The 27062-nt window shown below is 42.9% G+C and overlaps 2 protein-coding genes across 8 annotated transcripts in view; one reads left to right on the top strand and one right to left on the bottom strand.

Moving 5' to 3' along the window:
- Positions 1 to 435: 435 nt before the first annotated feature.
- SERPINE3 (serpin family E member 3) lies at positions 436 to 24207 on the top strand. Of its 5 annotated transcripts, XM_033006665.2 has the most exons (10): positions 436 to 692; positions 1515 to 1812; positions 6278 to 6511; positions 7776 to 7973; positions 13165 to 13363; positions 14429 to 14529; positions 17838 to 17924; positions 20885 to 20968; positions 23402 to 23481; positions 23955 to 24207. In XM_033006665.2, the coding sequence occupies exons 1-9, from the start codon at positions 567 to 569 to the stop codon at positions 23440 to 23442; spliced, it is 1368 nt and encodes a 455-aa protein (XP_032862556.1). In that variant the 5' UTR covers positions 436 to 566; the 3' UTR covers positions 23443 to 23481; positions 23955 to 24207. The 5 variants fall into 5 exon arrangements, with proteins under 5 accessions (XP_032862556.1, XP_032862555.1, XP_032862553.1 ...); XM_033006664.2 differs by having other exon boundaries at positions 23402 to 24207; XM_033006662.2 differs by lacking the exons at positions 23402 to 23481; positions 23955 to 24207 and having other exon boundaries at positions 20885 to 23395.
- Positions 23536 to 27062, bottom strand: part of INTS6 (integrator complex subunit 6) — a 47242-nt gene continuing 43715 nt past the window's right edge. For all 3 annotated transcript variants that reach the window (XM_042805866.1, XM_042805867.1, XM_033006660.2), the window contains one exon: positions 23536 to 24763. In XM_042805866.1, the coding sequence (XP_042661800.1) occupies positions 24670 to 24763 (94 nt within the window). In that variant the 3' untranslated portion in view covers positions 23536 to 24669. The remainder of the gene's footprint in view (positions 24764 to 27062) is intronic.

Here is a 27062-nt window from a genome sequence, read left to right as displayed (position 1 = left end):
AACCACGGCTCTTCTGCTTCTGGTTCATTCAAAGCAATCCCTTCCTCATTCGATTTCCTTCAACCGCACCGCTTTGTTATTTCTTTCCTCCTGGAAACTAAAGAGTGAATAAAAATCTTGCTGTTTGGGATGGCATTAAAAAAAAAAAAAAAAATAAAGGCAAATAAAGACATTTTAATTGCGTGGGATTTCTGAATAAGGTTTCAAAGTGGGGGGGGGGGGGGGGGAAATAACTGTGTGCCTGGTACACAGAGAGCCCTTTCTCTTCTCCTTTGTGGCGGAGGAATCAATGGAATTCATATAAAAGAAGGAGGGGGGTGGGAAGAGAGATAGGAGATGCCTTTCTCGGTACCAGAGGGTCACAAGTCTCACGAGGCTCAGGCAGGGCTTGCAAGGAAGTTGCTGGCTGTATCTTCATGTGTGCCTTTTTGTTCCTTGCCTTGGATTTGCTGGTCAGTGGCATGCTGCTTTGCCTGGCTCTCCATAGAGCTTGTAGCCCACAGGAATTTGGACAGAGTGGTACAGACATCGCCGACAGAGACTCTGATCACTGTCTATCCCTTTGAATGCAGTCTCATGACTTAGCCTTTACTCCACTCCCTATTAAAGAAGGAGACAAGAAGTACATAGACAGCTTCCCTTCAGACACCCAGAAGGACACAGAAAGGCAAGACAATTTAACAGAGCTAACTGTGAGTAAATACGAGGCATTAGAGGTGCTCTCTAGAGCAAAGGGCATGGAGAAAGATTTGTAGGAAATCCTGAAGTGAAAGAAGGTGCAGTATTTTTTAAAATATACTTGCATACAACGTTCAAAAGGCAAAATCCTGTGAAGAAAGCTATTCTGTCATTTTAGCATTATTCCTTTAAATATGAATCAAAGTGTTTCTTAATATAACGTTGACCGATGCTTGATTTCCCCCAAAAAAATCCAAAGCAGTGATTCTGTGCTGCAAGAACTGGAGCCTTTTGCAAATACAACTTTTTTTTCACTGGGATAAATTTCATAGAAGGAATATCTGGGGGGGGGAAAAATTGAAGGCAGCCTCTTACAAACTTGGATCTAAAGCCCAGCCTGGAGCCCCCGGTTAGATACCTGCACCCCACAGGAGTGGCCTTCCTTCTGGGACTGCTGGACGTGACCCCCTTCCTGCTGGGAACAGAAAGGGGCTGTGGGGGCTCAGCAGCACAGAGATCGCACTACAGTGTCCCCTCCTGCGTGCAGGTAGCTAAATTTTTAACCAAGGGGCTCTGTGCCTCCGTGCATTGCAATGGCCAAGCATCCTATACGGGTACAGCATTTTGGAAAACTCGGTTCTGGTTAGTCAACAGTCACCAGCACGTCCCTACATCTGTTTATTTCTTCTGACAGTAGTTACTGGGTAGACCCGGGCAAGTATTTTAACAGTGATCATTACTATTGCAAGTGATCTCTAAACACTGATGGAAAGAGAAAGTTCCTCTGTCAACTCAGCCTATTGCTTTGCTAAATCTATCTTTATTATTAATTGCAGGTACGATTATCTGGTGAAGAGTGTTCCCAGCTCGCCTTCATGTTGCCCATTTTCTTCTCTGCGTTCACCCTGTCTGCTTGCTGCTTAACCAAAGGAAACTGCAGCTCCTATGATGAGCTGAAAGAGCTGAAGACTGAATTTGCCATCAATCTCTACCGGCATGTATCCGAAATAGAGAACAGAACCAACCTGGTAATCTCTCCAGCAAGCGTGGCTGTTTCTTTGGAGCTGCTGCAGTTTGGAGCTCAAGGAAATACCTTTACGGAGCTGCAGGGTGCCCTAGGATACAACATTCATGGTAATGTACTGCTTAAAAACAATACTTCTTGTCTTGCGTTTTGCAATAAATTCTCAGCTTTTCTAAGGACACAGCAATTGCACACATCATACTAAACTTCTCTCTTCTGTCTCACTGCAAGATGTAGCTTAGGGGTGTTTTCTGCATCTTTGATAGCCAGGTATCAGCGAGACAAAGAAAACTCAAGGGAGTATTTGATATGCATGTTAGTATTGCTCTTCTTTCTTAATCAGTGTTTGCTTTGTTACTGCACCAAAATACAACTACATCTAGAAAAACTACTTCCATGAACAGCAGAATTGCTTCTGATTTCCCAGAGGTTCACTGTGTCCTTTATGTCCTGGCCTCCCTTATGTCCTCTGCAAGGAGGCACTGGGCAGACAACAGCCATTTTCTCTCCTATCCCACTTACATTTTTTTCTCCTACACCGTTAACAAATTTTATGAAACCTATAGAAATTTAACTGTCTTTAAGACTTTGCACCTTTTTCTAATGTTATTACAACTGGCCAAAAAGACGAAAAGTTATTAGAGGGAGACTGGCAGAGAGATATATACATTGACAGATGGATGGTGCAATCGCATCTTTCCCTGAAAGCAAGTTAAAATAAAAACTCGCTGGGAATCTGGAAGGGATATGGAAAAGGCAGATGTCTTAAAATCTAACATTGTTAGCTGAATTTAAGGATGCTGTTTTCATTTGAGCTCTGGATTATCCTATCATCTCACATCACATGTCAAAAACTATTTTACATTATGGGCACAATGTTTATGGAAAGCAGACGACTGCCTCGTTCTCAAAATTTGCAGCTTACAGACAAGACTTATGTATAGAGATGATGCTGCTATTTCTCAGCGTAAAATTTAATTTCAGCCTACTGGAGACTGAAGAGAAAGCCTAGAGCAATTTCATTCTCCTGTGGTGTAACCTATCTTAGCCACCATTACCATTCTCCACAGCAGTGATGCTCAAAACCAGCACAGCAGTAAGAGCTAGCCCTGGCTGATATGTACACGTGGCTGCATGTCCTGGCACCAGAACGCTGTATCTATAGTACAAGCAGCTGAGAGAATGAAGTCCTGCCTATAAGTCTCCTGTTTCCGTACCTTCAGTAGGGTGATTTTAAACAACATTAATTCATACAAGGAGCATAACTTGCTGGACACTTCTGATCACTAGGGGCACAGTTATTAGGAAAGAACCTTAAGAATAATATTGCACAGTGAAATTCAGGCACAGATCTCCACACAAAACGTAACGAAGAGAATTGCAGAGGCTGTTTAATGACCTCTTAGCTCTTCTGTGCTGCTTTACTTCTTCTCATGTGGCACACCGTATCAAGCAGATATTTTACCTCCATTTTAGTTGTCTGTGGCACAAGCCACTTGAGCTTTGGCTTTCAGTAATATTAATGCGTGAATTAATGCATGAATGTTAAAATAAAGTAGGATGGGATCTAGCGCCATTGGTTATAACAGCGCATCTCCAGTGACAGAGAAGGAAACCACTTTCTCCAACAGTTTAAATCAAGTATTTCGATCAAATTTCCTATCAGATTAGTAAAGCCAAATCACATATGTATGCATATCTGATAAAATTCCTTTCTTCCATTAGATGCCTGCATTAACGTTTCTGTTGGTCTGTCCTAAACAATGAATGAAGGACGTGGCTAAAACCTTAGCAGGCTGAAAACAATGAAAACATTGATGGCTCACTCACTATTCACAGAGAATCCGCTCTTACATGCACCTGTAATCTTCTTTCAATGTTTGGAAGATTTGTTCACCTTTATTCTAGTACTAAGAAAAACAGTGTATAAAGCGATGTCTCTCTAGACAGCACAGACAAAATGACTTGCTTCAAAATGCTTTCTCCTTGCTGTTCTATTCGATCAACAGTAGAGTATTTTAAAGCAATTTTGAACTGTTTTCCACATAAGAATTCAGGACTTTGGTTAGCTAAGCACTTTGATATGACTGAAGTTACAAGCTCAGGATACCACACCTCACATTAACATCTGCCTCCAATTTACAACCTTTGATTTCTCACATCCCCAGGAGAACTTGCCAGATGCTCCCTCACTAATGCAAAACACACAAGAAAAGCGCTTCGCGCCTCAGACCATGCAAGTTTTCTCGACATCTGCTCAAGGAGTTCAGTATTTTATCCCTTAAAGAGTAATAGAACTAAATGTTCATACCAAACTTCCCATAGGCGATCAGTGGTCCTCCAGGTTATCAAAGGAACACTATTGGGGCAGAAAACACGCACAGGTGGATTCGCAGGTGGCAGAAATCGGCAGATGTGAAACTCCCCTTCTACCCCAGCAAGAATCTGAATGAATGCAGTAGATGAGATCAGGGTCCTGGCCGGCAGCTGGAGGCTGGTGGCGATCCTGCCCTTGATCCAACACTCAGCCCGGGACAGGTGGGTCCAGGCAGGACGGATCCTTCCCCAGCGAGCTGCCCCAAACCACCCGCGCCCCGGCTGGCAGCCCAGCCTGACTTCCCTCCAGCACTGCCCACACCCACAGGCGTCTGAAGAAACCTGGGTGACACCTTCCTTTGCCTAAGGTCTCCCTGGAGTCAAACCCAAGATTTCCAGCCAGGGCCATACTGGCAAGCCCAGCCGTGCCCGCGGGGAGCCGCGTAGCCGAGGGCTGCCCAGGGCACCCGGGGGGGTTTCAGGCCAAGGCAGAGGAGCGCCTGCGGTGAGTACGGCACCCTGGAGAAGCGAGGGGTACGGTACAGACCCGTCTTGGCGATGGGGGACAACAATTTGTTGCTTAAGTGTCACACAGAGATTGGAACACATGGTGCCTCTTCCCTGGCAGAGGTCCCGGCGGTCCTGCAGAGCCAAGGGGCGCTGGTGTCTTGCTGCAGAAGAGAAAGCTCCAGGACATTTTCCAGTCCTCAGGGGAAGCTTATTTAAGGGAGGAAGAACCTGCTGAAAACGTCTGAAAGGCAAGTAACAATCTCAACAAGACTTTTGTCAGCTGGATATAGGCCAGTCTCCTCCAAAGCGCAACAAGAGATATGAGAAAGGGGCTGAACTGCGAACATGAGAAATTTGAGAAGGTTTGACACCAGAATCCACAAACATCATTCAGATTGGGTGCAAGTCCCAGACCTCAGGAGGTCACCTTGGCATGAACCATCCCCTCATAAACCAGTAAGCAAAGTAACAACAGCCAGGAACAGCTGCTAAATCACCCTTCAGGGGAGCCTGCTAGAAACTTTGTGATTTTAAAGCCCCGAGATCCTCTGTTTTGCAGGACACATGTTCCTGTTGGGCCCACATCCCAACCCTGTATCCATCACAGAAACCACCACCATCCTGATCCAGTTGAAGACGTGCCTGCTCATTGCAGGGGGGGGTCAGACTAGATGACTTTTAAAGGTCCCTTCCAACCCAAACCATTCTACGATTCCATGATTCTGTGAACTACCATGAAATGCTCAGGAACGGGAGACTGGAGCACTATTCAACTATTATTTCCATCAGTAGAGCACAAACTAGAGAATACATTACTGACTTTTTCAATGACACTGAGCTCATAGTTGCTACAAGCATTTTGGAAGATGAGAATAAAATTCAAAAGGCTCCTAGCAAATCGGGGAAATGTGTGAAGTGAATAGGACACAACTCAGTAAGGACAAGTGCAAAATTCTACGTTTGGAAGGAATGATCAGCCATTCAAATGAGAGGACAATGAGCCAACTAATACATTTTTAGGGAATGACCTGAAGGCTCTTAGTAATTAAAAAAAAAAAAAAAAAAAAAAAAAGAAGTATATGGAATGGGTAATATAATTGTACTTCAGAAAAAGCAGACACTGTTGTGGGCTGTATAAAGAGAAGAGTTGCTTGTAACACACATGAAGCAACCTATCAGCTCTACTTAGCGTTGCCAGGGCCCATCTGCAATACGGGGCCAGTTTGGGGCACCACCCGTCGAGAAACAAAACAACACGAGGGCCAAGGGTAGCAGAGACAGAGCTGGGGCAGTCCGGGAGATCCCCTCTCCTGGAGTGGGTGGCATGGGCAGTGGCAGGAGAAGGCGGCGGTACGGCAAGATCCGCAGCTCAGCCAGTCACAGCCTCGCTCACGGGAACCCAGGCAGTTCCCAAAAGAAAATAAAATTCCTTATGAACTGCAAGAGCTGTGTTTGCATCGAGGCGTGAGCCTGGCGCGAAACCGGCCGCTCGACGTATCTGCACTGGAGCGATTTATACAGCAGCATGGGGAGCACTTTGCCCGTGCCCAGGGCGTCACCGTCCTTGAGAGTAGTGCTTGACAGTAACACCCTGTAAAGTCAAGGGCGTTTCAGTTGTTACAGGGCTTTAACTTTCAGAGGATACCGGTGTCAGGACTGGAGTTGAAAGCCGCCGAGCCCCGGTTCGGTCTCTGCTGCTCGTGGCCTCGACACGATAATCGCAGTCTCTCCCTCTCTCTCGCCTGGCAGATCAAAGCGTGCAGGATTTCTTGCACGGGGTGTACGAAGGAGCAGCTGGCTCCAGCCGAGGCACGGCGGTTCAGCTGTCTTGCTCTCTCTTCACGGACGCCAGCGTGAAGCTCTCGCCAGCCTTTGCTGCACACACTGTGCGCTGGGCAAACGGCAGCCTTCAGCAAACCAACTCCCCCGACCCCGACAGAACCGCAACCCACGTACAGGAACGGATCACTGGCAACCTTGGAGGTAATGGAACAGCCCATGAGGATGACTGCACGTGAGTAAAATGTAAAATAAGAGTAATGAGAGAACGTGCATCTAACCGAGTCCGAAGCTTTTGCCACGCTCAGTGTTGTCCAAACCAGGACTGATGTTGGGTTCTTGTGCTGATGTTCACTTCCAGTGTGAGGAAAGAGATGGAATAGGCCTGAATCTGTAAGTTTGCAATATCAAGCTGGTAATCACTTGGCCTTCTTCCTCTAATTTTTAAGATGTCAATCCTCTGCAGTGTTTTCAGCTTTAATGAGGAGCAGGCAATTTCCCCAGAGACTGAGTTGGCTGCGTTGAATGCTTTCATGCTGCCATGGGGAACAAGTAGGGCCTTAAGCTCAGCAGTCAGAGTCTGAGTTTAAAAAGTCAAAATAGGAAATAAAATGAACTTACTTTTCACGCAAACAAGAAAAGCAATGAAATTAAAATCCATGTTAATGCAAAAATAGTTGAAAAAGTAAGTCCTTAGAAGCAGCAAACCAAATCAGTCCCCAGTTTGCCCCATTGACTTGAGTTACATGAGTGCTAATCTGGCCATCAACATGTAAAGTGATGTTAAACACACACATTAAAGCTGCTATCAAAAAGAAATTCTATCCTTCTCAAATTAACTGTAATGAGTGATCCAGCTTCATGATAGAAAAGTATTGCTCTAGATGCAGGAACTAAAATGGGAGTTCATACTGTGGTACTCTTATGAGCATCAACGAATTAAAAGCGGATCTCACTTTCAAAAATCTTCGAGATACTCACAGCAGGACCAGTTGAACTGCCAGTTAAATGAGAGGGAGAAGTAGGATACGAGCCTCAGTTGACTTAGTTACTTCATAAAGCAACCTGTAACCATGAACCCATTTCATGAGGGGTTTCTGCAAAGTGCACGTGGGCACATTTAAGCTAGAAAACCAGTTAGGGCCGAGGCATGGTACTGAGCACCAGGCTGCTGTCACCCACGCTCTCCAGCGAGTAGCACAGCCCTGGAACCACTCTGGCCCCCGGCGCTGGCTCGTTTGAGCTCGGCTCAGGGGAGAGCACTGGACCAACGGGCAACCCCGATGAGGTCCGTGGGCAGGTGGGGAGAAGAAGGTAGGGGGTTTAGCAGTGCCTTCTGGATTGTGCTGCTTGCCCTCGGGGACAGGGAGCAGTTCCAACCTGCTTTATTTACTCACACGGACCCGGCCTTTAGGCCTGGATGAACCGGACAGTGTGTGTGTCCCCTCCACCCCTCTCTCCTGTGCAGATGGGGATGTGCGTGGCAAGTTGCTGGAGAGAGCTGAGTCGCCGCTCGGCCAGATCGCCCTGGTGAGCACCGTGTACTTCAAAAGCACGTGGCAAAAGAAGTTTTCCTTCATGGATACCCAGATGTTGCCTTTCACCACGGTGGAGGGCTCAACCCTGAAAGTGCCAACGATGCATCACACAGCCGAAGCTAACTACGGTAACTGCCCTTGATCCAGATTTGCTCTATTGCATAACACGGAACAGTTTTATTTGTTTAATTTCCACAGCGACCTGCACTAAGATCTGTTATTTTCCCAGCTTGGAGAAGTCTCGAGAGAAATCCCACTAAACAAAGAGACCACCTGGGTGACTGAATTGACCCCTCACAATCCCAGGCAATCATGAAAGAAATCCTGGGCTCGGAAGGGTTTCTAAAACATCTACAGTCCATGCCCCATTCTTCACAGACCAACATCTCCCAACACTCCATAAAAACACTTGTCAGCCACAGCAAACAACCAGAAGGTACCGAGACGACGTGCCAGGGAACAGAAGAAACTGGAGGTACCTTGCTATTCAAAGTCCTTTGCAATAGCAGGGAGCTCCTTAAGTAAAACTGCCTAGGAAGGGAGGACCCTAAGAACCACGTCTGATCCCATGGCAGAGGGGCAGTTAAAAGCAAAACAAGATCAAGCTCCTACACGTTTGATCTGGGGAGGGGGTCAAGAAACTTCTGGGCCCAGAAGCACCAGAAAGAGGATAATATTACCAGGAGCCCCAGCACAACACACCCATCTCTCCTGTCTCCAGTTGCAGCCTTTCTTCCCAGCTTTAGGGTAAAACTGAAACAAAGTGGAGAGACGTTTTCATGGCCTTTACAGCCAGTCAGTGGATGCTCTCAACATGGGCTTAAAACAGTATAAATACAGATCAAACACTTGTATACTACATGATTACAGCGTATGCTCCTTCCGAAGGCCTGGAGCATGTGGGTTACCGACAGGACCCATGCTGTAGGCTTACTTTTCTACTACCAGGAATTCTTCCATTTAGCACTACAAACTCTTTCAAAATATAAAAAGCTCCTTTCCCTTCTACCCTAAATTTTAGAAACGGACTTGGGTAAAAACCTTCCCTAATTCCAAGTCTAAATTTTTTCAAGACTAATTTATATCTCTTAGCATCGTGGCAGCTTTATCCCTTAAGTTAAATAGTTTCTCTTCAGCTTTGATATTTACTCCCAAATGTATTTGCCAGTCACCAAATTGCCTCTCAATTTCCTGTTAGCTAAGCTGAAGAAGCCAGGCTCTTTTAATCTACTAAAAATACCAGATACTCCAATTCTCTGTTAGTCCTTTTCCAATTTCAATTGTTATTTCTTGAAAATAAGGGACCAGGAATGTACATAATGCATGTAATAAGGTCATATCCACACTCAGTAAAATGCTCTTAGTATTTCTATGACTTGCTAAAAATACCTGTGTAGTGCACCGCAGAATCAGCTCAGGGGGGTTCTTCAAGGTTGACCTCACCTGGGCCTTTTTCCTTTCTCCATTTTTTTCCAGCTGCTGAGCCCTAGGTATATCAAGGGGAGGAAAATCACAGGTACATACTTTTTTTTTGTGGTTTTGAACCATCATTTGATTTCCACCGCTCCAGCCACCACGATAACTTCACTGTTTGTCTTTGATGAAAGTCCTGAGTGCTGGCAGTGCTTTGGGCAGCCGCTGATAACTTCCTCCCAGCCTGGGAACCCCACTTTTATCTTGGCTCATCGTAGTTTTCCCTTCAGGTGGCTGCTTGCTGCCTTCCATTTGTTGCTCTAATCCCCATCACTTCGACCTGTAAATAGTGCCGTAGTGAAACTGTTTAATGTTTTACTCAAAACTAGATGGCTGGATCTCTGCCTTTTCATCATATTAGTTATCAAGTCAAACAAGCTTATAGATTTGTTTGCTAGGGTCTAGACCTGATGTTGCAATTTATCTCACTTTGCTACTTTCCTTCTGTGATTTGATTATTCTTTTCTCCAGCATGTGTTCTAAAACTTCTCAAAGAAAGACCCAAAATTTCCCAGATCACTTCCTTTTTCTTTATTAATATACTCCTGTTTTCCAGTCATGGAACACAACTGAATCTACGGGTCTATTAAAAATCTTTGCAGACACATTTGCAATTTCACATCCAAGTTCTTTTCGTGTTCTGGGGTGGTGATTATCCGGGCCCCAGATTAGTATTTGTATCTCTCAAGTAGTTTAAACTTTGTTTCTGTCTCTGGTGTTGTAATACCTCCTGTTCTTTCCCCATTTTTAGGAACCTCACCGTTATCCTTTGCTATATCATGAGATTAGTTCTTTCCCATCAGTTCCCGCAAATAATTGGGATGAATCTAAAAAAATTAAATTCACATTGTTCAGCAGCACTATTCTTCCTTCCTTTTTCTCTTGTTTATACGGTGAAAATATTTTCCTTTTCTGTGCAACAGTCACATCATACAGGCCATTGGCCACTCATTATTTCAATGCCTATTTATCTCCGAACCATAACTCACCTGGCTAAGGAATCACTTTTTTCCAAGTTTGTCCTTACTCTTACATCTTTCTTCGTGAGGTTTCTTCTCCTGGGACATCCATGGTGTGCCCGCCGTGCTGCTTCCTCCCGCTGGGACTGCCAGTTCCCGAGTGCCTTCACACCTCTGACTTGGAGAGCTCCCATCCTCTTTGCATCTGAATCTTTTATAAGATAACTGACTTTACTCAGGAGTACAGTTTCCCTCTCCAAAACCCCACACTTTATCATCCTTGCTGTCGAGTAACAAACTAGGACATCAGCTGGTGATCTTTCAGCCCCCTGATTTTGTATCACCAGCTCATTGCAAGGTCTTTGCTACTCGTGAAATCTGGAAGAGCATCACACTTTGTTGTTTCACAAGTCATTCCGTTAAGCAAACAGGTTTCTTGGGACTAACACAGAGCTATTAGCTCAGGAACAAACCTTTCCTCCACACTTCATCTTTTAGCAGAGTGAGATAAAGAAATGAGAGGTCTAAGATGACGAAAGGTAGAAGGCTGCCAGTGCTTATGCAAGTGGAAAACTTGGGTAAAGACCAGGGATCGGAAATTCAGCAGCTGAGCTGCAGACTGACCATACACTTGCTCCTGATCCCTTGCAAGCTTGATGTGAAATCGTTAGTTGTACTCTTCTGCACATTTACCTAAACACAAGAACTCCGTCCTGTCATCCTTAAGTAGGTAGCTGGAGCATTAGGTATTTGCACAGAAAAAGAAAGTTAACCAAAATACTGGAACTGACTTTTCATCCAGTCTGAAATGTGTGGGCTCTCTGCAGCTGGAGAGACTTTTGAGGGAACTGAAATGAGAGGGATCATTTAAAATTTGCTGATTGTCAGATTTTCTAGGGCCGATTCTGTCTTTGTCCCTAGAAGCGCTAGAAACGTTTCCAGCAAATCAGGTTGAAATTAATACAAAAGGCAGGTTTACTACAGCGAAAACAGAGGCATGAGAAAACTTTCCTTCATCATCAAACCATAGCAGCTGTCTGCCATCGGGATGAACATACAGAGCTGGAAGAAATAAGCTGTGGGCTGTTATCAATCTCAGCATTTACAACACTGTAGCCTTCTAGCAAGGCCACGCAGAGCAAACCAGCCTGGGGACAATTAACCCTGCTCCGAGAAAATGTCAGCATCACTATTTACACAAGTCTTATAAACACTGCAGCTATTTTACGTATTAATTTCTTCAAGCAATTTGTTAACTACATCTGAATACTGACTTAGCATATCTACAACTCTTATGGGATGCTCAAAAGCAGCCCGAGCTAGGAACACTAAATGTTCGGACGCACTAATCTCAAGTCTTTGATTGTCTTTTTAATTCACAAATAAGATCTGTATAACCTTTGAGCACAATGTGCTGACTTCAAAACACGGGCATTACCACAGATTAAACCACCCGTGTCCCGTGTGCTACACGTGTCAGTCTTCCCTGCTTGCCCATTACAAACCAGAAGGTCTCCTCCCGGCAAAGCGACCCACGTGCTGGGAGGTGGCCTTAGCAGCGCAGTTCCCCCTCCACGTTGCATGGCAGGAGGGCTAATCTGAGAACCTAAAACCAAATCGGTTAGAATAATCAACACTTAATGAATCCTACCTAATCTAGATCTGCAAAACTGACAGGTGTTGTACGCTAAACAGTTGAGACACCCTATAGCTACTTAGTTATTGGCAAATATTTATGTATTATGAAGACGAGCAACCTATATTCAGTTATTTGTAATCACTGACTCAAAAAGCATGAGTGTCTACCCTTGAAGATACAACTCCTACAGCTGGGTGAAGAGGGAGTACGTTAAATATTTTGGATGGCCTGCAGTGACGGCAACGATAAGCCATTTGCTTGCAACTTGTATGTAACTCTTGGCCTGGTAACTATTGATGAATGTTTCTGAAATGTTATTTATTGGATTAACAGATGAAAAAATAAGGAAGTAAAACTGTGATAATCAAATCTGTTCTACTATATGACACAATCCATTAGAAATGCCTGGACTAATTGTTGCATTGAAATATGGAAGTAAAATGATACTTTTAATGACCGTCACAAATTGTTGCATAACTAACTACAAGTTCCGAAGCCTACCACCCCTTACATTTGAGACTGGTTTTATAACCTTCATCTGGTTTTGATATGTTTTAGGCCTAGACTTTCAACAATAAGAAATTTGATGCTTAAATAAGCATAAGCCTAACTATTGTTTCATGTAGTTATTTGTTTCTTGAAATAAGGTTAAAACTGATTTTTGAAGGTAGTAAAGAAGAAACATGAGACAAAGTCGGGTTTCAATTAATTCGATAGGATATTCCTCGGTTTGGTTTTGTAATTTCTTTCAGTAGTGAATTTTTAGTGAAAGATACTAGACGGAAAACACAGAGAAAATGGTTACCTTATTCAAAGAGCAAGCATTGCAGGAACAGTCACCATAAAGTTCCTGGCATTGCCTCGGTAATGGTTTTTAAACTGAGCAAGGAGGACAGTTATTATCTGAGCAAGTAATAAAACATCCACGCTCTGCTGAGACGGAGCTTCAGGTACTATTACTGTCGTTGGCATTTTTCTGCCAAGATATAGAGAGAGATATTTCTATTTATTGGTTTGTATGTTTGTTTTGACGCAATCAGCTCCGTTGAGATGAGCTGCTGCTGTGGGTCCAGAGCCACCTGAGGTGGCTGCAAGAGCCCACGCGTTAGAGACAGCCCCTTACATCCCATCACCGGGGTTCTGAACCATCTGCTGACCCAGGCTTGGGTCGCGGGGTTTGGGGTTTGTTTTGTTTTTTTTTTTCCCCACTTGAATAATGAAATAAGATCTGTATTTGCCCACCCACAGGCCAGTTCCAGACTGAAGCTCTGGAGGGTTTCAGCGTGGTCGAGTTACCCTACCTGGGGGAGAAACTCAGCATGTTCCTAGTGCTTCCCAGCCACAAAAGGACGTCTTTGTCCCAGATTGAGTCTCACCTTTCTGCCAAAACCATGACCCTCTGGGCCAACAGCTTAAAGAGAACAAAGATGGACATTTTTCTACCTAGGTAAGTAATGTCAGTACTCCAAGACGGCTGCAATAGTTGAGTTGTCAGAATTCTATGTGATAGCGCTGACACAAGCCACGCATGAGGCAAAATCAAAGGAGATGCTTTCGGTTTTATTATCCCTCACATGATTAGAAAAGATCTAACCCTTCCTCAAGCCACAAAGAGGTGAGCTGGGAATGCCAAAACTTTATGGTGTGCTCTGTGCTGTTTTAAAAAACACAAGTATTTCAGTTGAACCTACAGCTTCTACTTAAAATTTGTCTGGGGTATAAAAATCCTTTAAGGAACTAAAAGAGAGAAATGTTCCTGGTCCTTTCCCACATTCCCTTTTTCTCTTTTCTTAAGGAAGAATAAATATATAACCTTTAAAAAAAAGATGCAATTGCTTATTTTTACAACTTGCTAGTGTACTACAGAAGTACTCTATAAAGAACTTGGGGGCCCCCCACCAGTCATACCCATCTTTCTGTCCACAGAGCAAGTTTCAGCCATCTGTTTTCTACATTAGTCATTCGCTGTCGCCAGCAAATGCACATATCCTGGAGGTATTTTCTATAATCTATTCAAATGAAATTGCATAGCAGGAGGAATCAGGTGCAGAAGGGCCTTTTGTGGCTGTACCTATCGTATGGGTCACCACGGAAGGGCTGCGTTACACAGCTCTTACGATGCATTCCTCATGCTAACAAAGCCCTGGGAAACAATTTGTGCATTAATATTCTTTTTTAGCCAAGCTAAACTTTGGCAAATGTTTCAAAGGGCCCTTTGCTACAGCAAAAAAAGATTGTTAAAAAGAGACCGCTGGGGAAAAGCAGAGTTCCGTGTGACAAGAAGAGCGAGAGGCGCTCTGATTGCGATTCATGGAGGCGAGGGATTCCTTCTGTTAACATCTTCGGGTGAAGAGGAGTTGCTTTTCTGCAAAGAACATTTAATCAGTCAGAACGCATTGGGCTCATACAGAAAGAGATGGATGAAATGGAAAGGCTTGAAATGAATTGCACCTTTTAGCTCTATGAAACTACAATTCCAGCATTTAAATAAAATCCATCATATTAATTTCAGGTTCAGTATTCAAAGCCTTTTTGACCTAAAGACAGTTTTTTCTGCCTTCGGAATTAGAGACGCGTTTAATCCCATCACTGCTAATTTTAAAGGCATTTCAGGTAAGAGGCTTGACTGAATAAAAAATGATCACTAACCCAATAGTAGTAGACTCTTACATTTGAATCATTTGGTAGACCGGGGCCTTCTGAATTGATTGATTGTATTTCTTCCTCTGTGAAACTCTAAAACACAATTCACACTCAACTGTTCTACTTTATTAATGACAACTGTATTTTGAGCTGCTGTTTTGTAAGAAATAAGAATCTGAAGGGGTTGGTTTTGGTCTTGCTTTCTTTTTTTCGTCTTCTTTCTTTAAGATTAAAACTGTCAAGACAGTGTGGGTATGGAAAATGGTTATTTATTCAGAAATTTTGGATGCTTTAGCACAACTTGCACCCCTATTTGTGTTTTTAAATAGTCATTTAACAGTTAAGGATGTTGGTCCAACAAGTCTGTATTCCAGCTCCTGACACTGCAAACAATATTGGCATATGTCCATGCCACATTGTCTCGCTAATCCACTCACCAGTGGACTAAATTATACTTTCCTTTCACTAAAATACTAGTCTTACTATTGTAAACTGTCCTGGTTTTGGAAGTCTGAAATCATTCCTCGCCTTGGAAAATTTTTATCCTATTTAATATGAAATACAAAAAGAATCCAAATTATCTATTTTGTTTTTCTTTTGACTACTTCCAGCAATACAAATTATTTCAATTTAGTAATTTCTTCACATAGCGAAGGCTCAGACCAATAGTTGCCCAGAGAGATGCAGAGATTTCATGCCATTCTTGTGTGTGTGAGTGAATAAATAAGATTCCTCCAATTCAGACAAACTTGCTTTTACCGAAAAGTTGCTTTCCTAGGCTGAACCTCAAAAGGCACATTACTTACGGGGGGTTTTATGCCGTTTTTAAAATTGAGCATAGCTTTGTTCTATTGCAGTATAGATCTCAAACTGCAGAGATGCGTATTCAAATAATTTGTTACTGCCCACTTTTTTTTTTTGTTAAAGCCTGCTGCTTTGTTTATTGCAAACAAATGTTAATATACTGATAAAGTACATGAGGATGTTCACAGTGAGAACCCTCAGCCATTGGAATAACCTCCCCAGGGAACTGGTGGAGTCCCCAACATTAGACACTTTTATGATTCAGCTGAACGGGGGGCTCGGACCAGATGATCCTTGAGGTCCCTTCCAACCTGGTATTCTATGATTCTACGATGTATTTTATGAAGTTGACATCTATTTAAATAAAGTAAATACTTTGGGGGAATGAACTCCATCATAAACAATCTTATTTAGCAGCTTCTTTCCTATGTATGCAACTCAGGGGCTTTCGTCATCCAGGGTAAGGCTTGTAGAAGTATTTGATCCTGCCTGCGGTGAGGTTATGGACTAAACATGGGTTGAGGCCCTTCCCAGTTCTCCTCTTACACTACTCAGTCATGTATTGCAATAGTAGGGTCATAGCAATGATGGTCTAAGAGTCACATGAAGCAGAGTTTATAAAGAAGGTTTATCTTTTTTTTTTTTAACCAATAGATACAGTTGGAAAAAGAACAGCTAAGTTTTCAGTTCCTCTTCCAGATGAAGCAGAAGCCATAATCCTCAGAATATTTACCCTCAGATCACGCTTAGCAAACGTGTTACTTAATTTCAGACCTTGAATGGCTTTTTTATATCTGAAAGTTTGTATTTCTTTCCTCCACAATATTACATATACGTAATTAAAAAAAAAATTCTGCCTCTCACCATGTACTCTAAGTCACAGACCTCTCAGATTCGTAATTCCCATTCGGCATTCTGCCCGCTGTTGTACACATAGTGGGGAAACACTCGAGGGTGAGAGAACAGGTAAACATGGGTAGAAACGAGGGAGGAGGAGGGTATTTGCAATGGTGATATAAGGCTCCCTCCGTGGTCAGAGGCACTCAAATGTGTGCATTCCCACTCACGCTGCCAAGGGACCTGCTTCCCTCTGTCAGCAGTACAGCGGTGTCAGACGTAACGTCTTCCCTGCAGTAAAGTAACTTGATCTTGCCTTTCTCATGCGTTCTCTCGCTCCAAAGATGTTCCCATATTGTGCCAAAGTGATGTTTTCCCATAGCCCAAACCCGGCTACCCCCCACAGGACATGAGTGGAAACGAGCCAGATTGCAGCTGGCTCCATCACCATACACGTGAGGGTCCCTCACAGCTCCTCCAGGTTTACACCAATCCACACACAGTCAAAATCTTGTCATTCCTCCTACCCCCGACTAGAAAGCAGAGCTGAATGAAGTCAGTAGCAGAAATAAGTTAAAGCAGGACTTCTTAAAGCAGGAAACTTCCTAAAGCAAGACCTCCTAAAGCAGGAAAACACCCCACCTTTGCGTTCACAGTAGTGATGCTTTCCTAAGAACTTCACCGCTCACCCGAACGCAGGAGCCACGTTTCACAGGAAAGTCAAGAGGCACTTGGGCCGCCAAGCAAGCTGCGCTCTGTGACAAAGGACACGTTTGGGTAGATAAATTCAAGACACACGAGTGTTTTAGCTTATTCTCTAAGTTCCCTGCATATAAACCCACACCGTTCCAAACACAAAGTAGTCATACTAACTCAGCTACACGCTGAGCTAAAAAGTCTGTAATATGAAGCTAGCTTAGATGTTTGGGCTGTCTGCGCTCATCCATATGAGGGACACATATGAAAAATCACAGTCACGTCAGAATTAGAACTGAGGATCTTCTAATGTGGAAGGCAGATACAGAAAAAGGTGGTTTTATACTGTGCCGTCTTTCTGAACATGCTGTGCCAAAGGAACCGGTGAAAGGAATTGCTGACAGAAGAAACGGTAAGAATGTGAAACGTCCTCAGCATTAGTTCACGTGTAGTTAGATGGAGAGCATGTGCTTTATGTTATTGCAGTAAATTCCTTGACAGCTAAACACTGTCTAAAATTATATTCCTTCTACTAAGCATTAAGTATTTTGTAAGTAGTGTTACCGTAAGAAAAATATTTTAGAAATTTTTGTTTAATTTTTTAGAAATGGAATAGAGCAGGGGACAGGCATACACCACTATTTGTCCAACAGCATCAGGTAATGATACAGTTAGTGCTGCTCCAGCAAAATACCAAGGGACTGGAATCCTTTGGCCCAGCCAACCTTTAGGGCAGCTCCGTTTCAGTCATTGAAACAGTCGCCCAGCTGAAATAGCTAACAGTTATGTGATCCCTAGATTCTGCAGAATAAAACACGTACAAGCATACTGAATAAAAAAAAAAAAAAAAAAAAAAAAAAGCGTTCTCAATGAAATTCAGAAAATAACTACTAATATTCATTTTTGGGTTTGTTTTTTTTTTTTTTTTTTTTTTTTTCCAGACCAAGATAGTCTTTATATTTCAGAGGCTATCCACAAAGCAGAGATTGAAATCACAGAAGATGGTACGAAGGCATCAGGAGCTACAGGTAAATCAAATATACAGACTTGACTTCTCACTTCTGGAGTGTATCGCTACAGAAATAACTACCAGTCGTCTTTTTTTTTTTTTTTCCCCTTAAAAAAAATAAGAAAAGCATGATAGCATTTAAATGTATGCCTAACCTAAATATAAACTTTTGTATGTAAAACACTTCCAGTTTACCTTTGAGACTGTTCATAAGAACTCTTTTAATTTTTGATCTCACACTAACATGTAAAGGCTCAAGTGAAAACCAGTTCTACCAACTCAGGGAAAATCCAGCTTCAGGAAATAAACCACTATTTTTCTGTTGGTTAAATCTGCCTGCTCAGATCATAAAAGCAAAGAATGAAAAAAGGTTACTAATGTTTTATCTATAGCTCCTGAACTGTTACGGGGTTAGTTTTTGAGGATGATCTCTTTGATAGCATCGAAGGTAATGACGGGAAAGTTTTGTCTTCATGAATTGTAGAATGATAGAACGGTTTGGGTTGGAAGGGACCTTACAGACCATCTAGTTCCACCCCCCTGCCCCGGGCAGGGCCCCCTTCCCCCAGCCCAGGGGGCTCCCAGCCCCGTCCAACCTGGCCTTGAACCCTTCCAGGGAGGGGGCACCCACAGCTGCTCTGGGCACCCTGGGCCAGCGCCTCACCCCCCGCACATTAAAGGATTTCTTCCTCATATCTGATCTAAATCTCCCCTCTTTTAGTTTAAAACCATCACCCCTCACTGTCACTGCACCCCCTGACCCAGAGTCCCCCCCCACCTCCCCTGCCCCCCCTTTAAGCCCTGGGAGGCCACTCGAAGGGCTCCCCGGAGCCTTCTCTTCTCCAGGCTGAACCCCCCCAACTCTCTCAGCCTGTCTTTGAAGGAGAGGGGCTCTGATCATTTGTTCCCTCCTCTGGACTCGCTTTAACGGGGCTCCAGACAGGGTCTCACAAGAGCAGAGGGGGAGAATCCCCTCCCTCGCCTTGCTGGCCACGCTTCTCTTGGTGCAGCCCAGGGGCCAGTCGGCTTTCTGGGCTGCAAACACACATCACCAGCTCACGTTGAGCTTCTCATCAACCAACACCACCAAGTCCTTATTGTCAGGGCTGCTCCCAGTGAAGATGAAGGCAGACTTGTTTTGAAGCATGACCATCATGTGCAGTAGCTTCTGCTAACAGATCATTTCCACATGAGCAGCTGGAACCAGCTGAGTGGGGAGATTCAGAGTAAAATCTCAGCTATGGACTAGAGAGTCGGTAAATGTCCTTCACGAGCTGAATGACATCTCAGTAGAAATCCTCCATCACAATTTACATAAAAGAAGGGAATAAATAAACTGTGCAATCCCCCCTCTTTTTTTTTTTTTTGGGGGGGGGGGCACATGAGCCTCACCAAAGGTGGCCCCTGATTTTTTGTTTCCCTGTTGGAAGCCTCAGGTGTTCCAGAGATGCGAAAGGCGATGGCAGCCCCAGGCCCCCGCGGGGTTTATGGAGGCATTACCCCCACTTGCTTGCTTCTTTGGAGAGGCCAGACGGGTCTTCGAGTTGTTCAAACACCAGCAGAGCAGGAGGTTGATCGTTAAGCCACGTCTCCCCTTTCTGCTTCCCTGGGCTGTGCCACCTGCAGGCGCGACCCACGTGCGCGTCGCGAACACCGGTGGGCCTCCAGTGCAGATCGGGGCCTCTTCCATTTCTCCTCTTTGCCTTACGTGCTTTCAGGTAGAAATCTGAAAACCAAGGAATCCAAGAGCCTCCCCTCACTGCAGGCATCCCACGGCCACAATGCCAAACCAAACCCGAGCACACCTGATTTTGTCAAGTACTCCTCCGGCAACGGCCTGGAATAAGACACATGCTGTACATACGTGGGAGTACGGTGAAAATTTGACATAGCCAAGTTAACCTTTGAGCTGAGCTGCAGAGTTTTAAATCTTATGACAACTTTCATCTCTGTGGGGGGGTATAATATTTTTAGTATTTTTTTTCTGGTGTTTTCCATACAAAATAAAAGCTTTTAGGTGGCTTGACTTAAAGACTAAGGGTAATAGAAATCAGACATCAGACCTTTATCCAATTGAAACCAATGCCAAAACTTTCCTTAACTCCAGTCAGACCAAGCTAAGAAGCTGATTTTAAAAAGTATAATTATGTTTATTATTGTTTACTTTAACAGCTCTGGACCTAGTCACCCAGTGGCTTGAAAGCTAAAGTAGGGACTTTTTTAGGAGCACTGAAATAGTGCCACTGAAACTGATTTTACCAAGTCTTGAATTTTCAGTTGAATTCCATTGTTTTAATTGCTCATTAAAAAACAATCCAATTCTGGGGTTTTTAGTACTGCGGGGGTTTTTTGACAATGTGTTCTTAATGCTATCTAGCTATCATGAAGAATTTCTTTAAATAGTATGTATTTTAATAATAGCTGAGCCATCATTAATTCTTAAGGGCTCTTTATTGAATCTAATAATTAACCCACAGCCAGAGAGGGGAAAGAGTCATAAATTGAGATCAAGGAAACTTAGGTTTTGTTAAGAGTTCTGACAGGGAAATTCTGGGACGATGTAGATATTTCCCTGCTGTTTGTCTCCCATTTAGAAAAGGGACATTTGTGCCTCGTTTATCTTTTTTTTACCGGGACAGCAGAGCTGGGAATTGGCTAACAGGTTAGGCGACAGCATGGGACTTCAGCAGGGTCAGGGCTGTGATAACAACAAAAATTACATTACCTTTGAAATACAAAGCCAGGCAGACTCCTTTCAGCAACGAAACACACGTGAATCACCCGCGTGGAGTCCCACAGTACGTGATCTCTTCATTCACCCAGACTGATTTCACTGTTGGAAAAAAATAGTGGTTTTATTCTCAAGGCAGAGGAGGAACGCAAAGCTCAAGGTACTGAACATCAGAACCTGAGGGCACTGTACAGAAGATGGAAAGAAAGTGGACGCATTTTACTAATGTTTTCTTTGTTGCATCACAGCAATGGTGTTACTAAAAAGATCTCGAACGCCCGTTTTCAAAGCAGACAGACCTTTCACCTTTTTCCTGAGAGAAGCTAATACAGGTACGCGGGCTCTGCGTTTCAGCAGCGGGATCCTGCACTGCAGTCATTAACAAGTTCCTTGCAAACAGCGTGCCATTCTTCAGTCCAGAAAATTCCCACCACTGTGGAAACAACGGGTTTAGGGCTCTTACAGCATAAAGAATATGGTTTAATTTCGTAAGAAAGAATGCATGATAGTTATAGAAGTCAGATTAACCTATTCTGTGTATACGCAATATGCTCAAAAAGATTTCTACCGCACTTATAGGTACTAGAAAGATCTTACTGATCCTAAACACCCTGGGATTTGGGACCAATCTTCACAGGGCGACTCCAATTCCAAATGGGCTGGATCAAGTGGACTAATATCTGAAAAAAAGTTAAAATAAAAATCTTTCCCCTATAAATTAAACTTATTCACGCCGACACAGGCAGCACGCAGCTGACTTCTGCCTGTGGGCACCTGGACTCCAAGGCCTGAAACACCCCGTGCTAATTCCTACCTCAGGAGTTTGGGGGGGGATAGCTCAGAAGTTCTCAAGACCAACAATCTTTTGCCCAGCTATCGCGCAGAATATGCAGGTGCAAATTCCTCTTCCCTCGTATGTTGAATAACACCCACCTTGGAGGAGTCAGTTTTGCACATCTGGACTCTTCACCACTTTGCATCCCCATCAGACATTCAGGTCATCAACGGCCGTGGAGAGTCACTATATGTAATCAGGTAACTTAGCTCTGCAAAAAAAAAAAATCTAACTTTTGCAAGAAACCACCAAACCCCACATTTCTTTTGCAACCAATAACTCTTTTTCTTGCAAATGAAATCCCCCAGCCCCCTGAAAAAAAACAACCAACCAAACAAAATTGCAGAGCACATCTGAAAGAGTGAAACACCACAGTGCTCCTTCGGATTCAGTATTAGACCATGAGTCTCATTTCAGTCATGCCCAATCACATCAGTTACTCCACAGTTTCTGCCAAAGGAAACTACCATACAGCTCTCTGGCAGTAATACAGAAGAATTGCATTGTGCACCATTTAGCAGGTGTTTGCTCCTCCAAAGCACCAGGCCAGCTCCAACAATGCTCACCATTCATAGCAGTGCAGTACATTTCCACCTTTTTTCCAGAAAAAAAAAAAAAAAAAAGAAAAAAAAATCTTTCAAACCACCACGTTTCTCTCATAACTGGGGTCATGTCCATTTAGATTTCCAGGGAACATATAGCCATTTATAGGGTTCAGTAAAACGGTGGGGCCTGGCAAGAAGACTGAGGAGAATTATTTTCCTTGTCTGCTTCCAAGCAACACCTACTGTTCTCTCAGGGAATACCTATGCACCTTACATTCTGCTTTAAAAACCTGCACCTTGCATTCTGACCACAACGCACACCCATCTTTCTAAAGGGAAAAGCACCACTTTGGTGGGGGGGTGGTTTGAAATCCGCTTGGGCAATCGTTGCCACTCGCTAAATAAAACTGTTTTTGCTTGGCAAAGGCACTAAAAGCTGATCTATGAAATCTGAGCCACAAACTCGTCGGGATTAAGAACAAACTGATTTGGGTGAATAAAATTGCTCAGTTTACAGTGTATGGGAAATCATATAAATAGGAAGGAAAACAGATTGTAAAAGAGGATTTTTATATGAAGCATAACAAAATACACACCTTCCAATCTACTAAAAGCCAGAAGTACATTTCCAATTCAAACTTTTTAATGCAAAAAGTGAAAACTGAAAACAGTCATTTTGCTTGTTCAGACTTAGTGACTGAAGCTGTTCAGGTATGTAAAGGAGAAAGGGTAAACAAGATCTGCTTTTAATACATTTATTATAACCTAACTAGAGGTACTTAAAACTTACTATCCCCACAAAGTTCACAAGGACTCTTTACGTAGTCTTCTTCGAATCAGTCTTCTAGTAATAGCAGAAATATTTTCCAAGACTTAAAATAGCAAAGTTCTGCCTGAAATAATTGAAAAAATTGGGGGCTTTTTAGTATGTATTTCAGGTTTGAACATATTCCCTTTGAAGCACAGGCAAGGTAACAGCAGTACAAACAACTGAACTACAAATTCAACGAATCTGAGGCAGTGATTTCATTCAATGGGTTGTGATAATCTCTTCTGTAGCCACAATACCAGCAAAAGGGAATTAATTTAGGCACTGTTTTGCTCAGTTCAAAAGTGATTCTTTAGCCAATGGTTTGGGTAAGCTTCAGGTTTTCGCAAATTTCTGGCTTGGGCTACCGACTATTTGGAAAGGCTTTTTTTGTTTTTAATACAGAAATAGTCAAATCACTCCAAGGCAGCAGGCAACTGCAGTTGATTTTTTCTACACAAGCAATGAATGATTACAAATCTGCTAGTTCCATGCTTAATTTATGTATTTAAACTCTTATTACACTGGAAATATATGTCCCAAACTGAAATAATGTTAATATTATTTTCATTTACAGGTTCAGTACTCTTTATAGGAAGAGTTACAAATCCTTCATGATAAGCACTAGACAAATACACTGTCTTCTATTCCTCCTAGGTGAGCTTCCCTTCAAAGAAATTAAAGTCTATGTTATCTGTATTTATTAAAACATTGTTTTAAACAATATCAGTTTTGCAAAAATAAGAGTAAGGAGGCTCTCCACTACTTTTATACCTTACATACACTGTTGGAAACCTAACAGCTCTCCAGGAATCCTTAGCACCACAACTACAGCAAAGAGAGTAAGCACATAAACGTTTGAGGAAAAACCGAACAGGTTTTGCCATGTAAATGTTTAAGAATATGGGCCAACCGCTTCTGCTCAGTTTCGCCACGGCTGAAGTCAGCTTGACTGCTGCCGAGTCACATCTTGTGTCCGAGCAGAAGCCCCACCTGCCTGTTCCCACACCTGTAAACACGTAAAAACTTCCGACACAGAAAAACTCTGTGCAGCAGGTCCTGTAAGGCTGCTGGCCCCTGCTTTGTGACCACCCACCCACCCTCCTAACACCGTGGGGTTTGTCTGCCAGGCCACTCCAAGCGACAAGCCAAGCACACCAGGCTGTGGTACCCTCCTCCCACGGCTGTGATTCAGCACGAGCTTCCACTCACGCCTCTTCTGATTAAGAACAGAACACCCGGCGACACAAAACTGCTCTTCATTCTTTAACGCTGATACCAGAACATATAAAGCCCTGGAAAGGGAAGGCAAAATTCCAATGAAGACTGTACTCGATCCTACACAAAGATTAAAATAGAGCTTTTATTGATGGAATAACAAAAGTGCTTTTCTTAAATATTTTTTCAAAATACATTTATACAACTTACAATAATATATCCAAAATAACTGTATATACAAAACATTACCTTGTTTAATGTATGTGCTTTTTTTTTTTTTTTATTTTTCAAAACTACAAAGTAACTTTTTGGCAAAGTTCAACCTTAAGAGGTGATAGTTTTGAAGGTTGGATTAAGAAAAATAGAACCTGAGGGAAAGTGATGCTTAAGTCCATGGCAAGCAAGAAGTTCTCCATTTAGTTAAATAAAAATGTTTTTGTAATATTTTTCACATTACAAAAATAACAGAAGAAAAAAAAAAATGATGATGGATACTTTTCTCATCATTTCGTAGAGCAGCTTCTCATTCTTTCAGGTACAGGAACTTGAGATAAGAGTGCACGTCAAAAATGAACGCAAGTAGGGGCAGCAGTGCCCTGCTGTGGCTTCTCTCGTGTGCAGGGTTTCTTAGCTGCTGTTGATATGGTTGACCTGATTGGATCTGCGGTGGATTTCTTCCAGAAAACTCTCAAGCTGTTCTATCAGCATTCGTTTTTTAAACCTGTATTTAAAAGAAAGCATAAAAATGGATACACACAATAATACATGAAGCATTCTTCACAAAAGTTTTACTGAACCCTGGAAACTTCAGTTATTATTTTAAATCCAGTGCATAATGAGGTTATGTATACCTCATATGTATATACACTCTCTCCTGAAGTTATGGTAAACTACTAACTTGGTTTTAATGGGAAAATACAAAACTACGCTTACTACAATCTGTTCTAGCATGTCGCTGAACATCACTGAGCCCTCAGAAAGCCACGAAAAAGAGCATTAAGAGTTTGCTGTTTGCAGAAGTAAAATTCTGAAGTACACAAATATATGTCAACAGAACTATAATCCTAAAGCTGGCAACAGCTTTTAGGGATTATTGCATGCCTTCATGCCACACTCACAAAAGTTAAGTGAAGTTGGTACTGGTGAAATAATAGCCACTACACAGCGCGGAGCAGATTTCCCGACAAGAAAATACAAGTTAAAAGTCTGAGCAAGAAATTAAAAGGAAATACAGATGCAATCCATACCTGGAGTCCCTGCAGTTCTTTTCCGCATCGACTACATAGATTTGAACAGCAGACCCTTTTGCCACCTTTGCTTACACCCCTGCCTCGGCACACGCAGCTTCTAGCTGTTTCCAGCTAGCCACCCCCCCCTGCAATAATTCTGCATCCCAGGAGCCACTTCTGACAGATGCTTTGGCAGCCGTACACATGCTCCAAGATAAGCAGTGATGAAAAGATCACACGCTTATCTCAACGCAGTACCCTTCTGACCTACACACCAGCTTCAGTCCTACCACCTTACTAAAATCCAGCAAAAGCCTCTCGTCCTGGCCAGGCCTCCCGGTCCATGCTCTTGGCTCACAGAAACATGGCACCTGCCCTAATTCCCAGACCACGAGCCTCCCCACAACCCCAGCCTGACTAAGGGAACCCAGCCCCCATTCCCACCCACGTCCCCTCTCATTGAACACCCACGTTCTGGGCCCTCGCCCATCCTCCTCATCCCAGTTCTCCCCAGTAACCCCCCCACGCCAAGTACTGCTTCCCCTCCATCCTTCCCCCGTGCTTTCACAACTCCTCCTCGTTCGTTGAAGAGTATTGACTGGGGAAATCGATAATTACTCCTCCTCATTCCCTCTAGTAAAAGTCAAATTATTCAAACTAATAGCAAAGTACTTTAATGCAACCCCAGTGAAAATTTAACACGCTCGTATTCTGTGCAAGTGACTGGGCAACGTCACTTTTCAAAATATCTTCAAGCCCCTCTGGAGAAGCTTTTCAAGTTAACAGCAGACATTTCCTAGACCGTCCCTGGTGGAAGGTGGGGAAAAAACCACATTGCTAACTATTCTCACATTACTGTTAGCACAAAAATTCATGTTTACAGCGCACTATGTCAAGCCCTTCAGTACATCTCACCAAAAGTTCTTTTCCAAATGCTGAACCCTAGAGCAAACATTTTTTTTTTTTTTTCCAAGGCAACAGAAACAGTTTACCACACTAATTAATGTTGTAATCACCATAATTAAGCATTGACTAATTCAGTTGTTCACTCTGCTAGGAATATTAGTACCCTTAACAATAAAACTTCCTTGAGTAGTTCTAGCTATTGAGCATGAAGCTCCATTATTATTTTGTAACTGGTTGTACGTATTCTTGCCAGGACTTTTATCACAAGTAGGTGTTGTTCAGCATTTTGCCTAGGTACACACTTTGGGCTTTTCTATGTGTATTAGTAGCTTAAAGCTTTTAATTTGGAGAATAAAAAAAAAAGAGAAATGAATTTGTCATACCGATAAGTTGGTTGATTTAGAGAATGTTGATCTGTGTTTTGTCAGCTTTTGCTCTAGACTATTTTAGCAGAGAATTAAAAGCACACTTATTCTTAGCACTAGGACCACAAATGGATGGCTATGCCAACTCCAGAAATACTGAAGATCTCTTCACTACATAGACTAATTCCTTTTAGCCCTTTCCTAAATAAATCTCTTCACTTTGCATCCAAAATCATAGCCATCTATTGGGAAGTCACATCTCTTGCATTCAGCAAGGACTCCTTATAAGCACTACTACCACCCGTCCAGGCTGAGCCAATGTGTATCACTAAGCATAAAAAGAATCTTTGTCAGAACAGAAATAGCTAAGGATTTGAAATTGAGATGTGGTATCTCCTCATCCTTAATATTTTCACAACCGACAGAAAGAGTAAAAAAAAAAGAAATCCATTATCTACCTCATCCTGATTTCTGCCTCTCAAATTTCTGCTATCAGAAGAGGAACTGTGGGGCAGTCCGT

This window comes from Tyto alba, unplaced genomic scaffold (genome assembly GCF_018691265.1).
Source record: "Tyto alba isolate M040663 unplaced genomic scaffold, T.alba_DEE_v4.0 Super-Scaffold_45, whole genome shotgun sequence".
Classification (NCBI taxonomy): Eukaryota; Metazoa; Chordata; class Aves; order Strigiformes; family Tytonidae; genus Tyto; species Tyto alba.
This window is presented reverse-complemented; position numbering and strand designations above follow the sequence as displayed.

Bases quoted from the DNA above. Each gene is read 5' to 3' on its own strand.
- SERPINE3 (XM_033006662.2), top strand. From the start codon at position 567: ATGCAGTCTCATGACTTAGCCTTTACTCCACTCCCTATTAAAGAAGGA. The intron at 1,813-6,277 runs GTAATGTACTGC...CTCGCCTGGCAG, and splicing joins CCTAGGATACAACATTCATG to ATCAAAGCGTGCAGGATTTC. The intron at 17,925-20,884 runs GTAAATCAAATA...GTTGCATCACAG, and splicing joins GAAGGCATCAGGAGCTACAG to CAATGGTGTTACTAAAAAGA.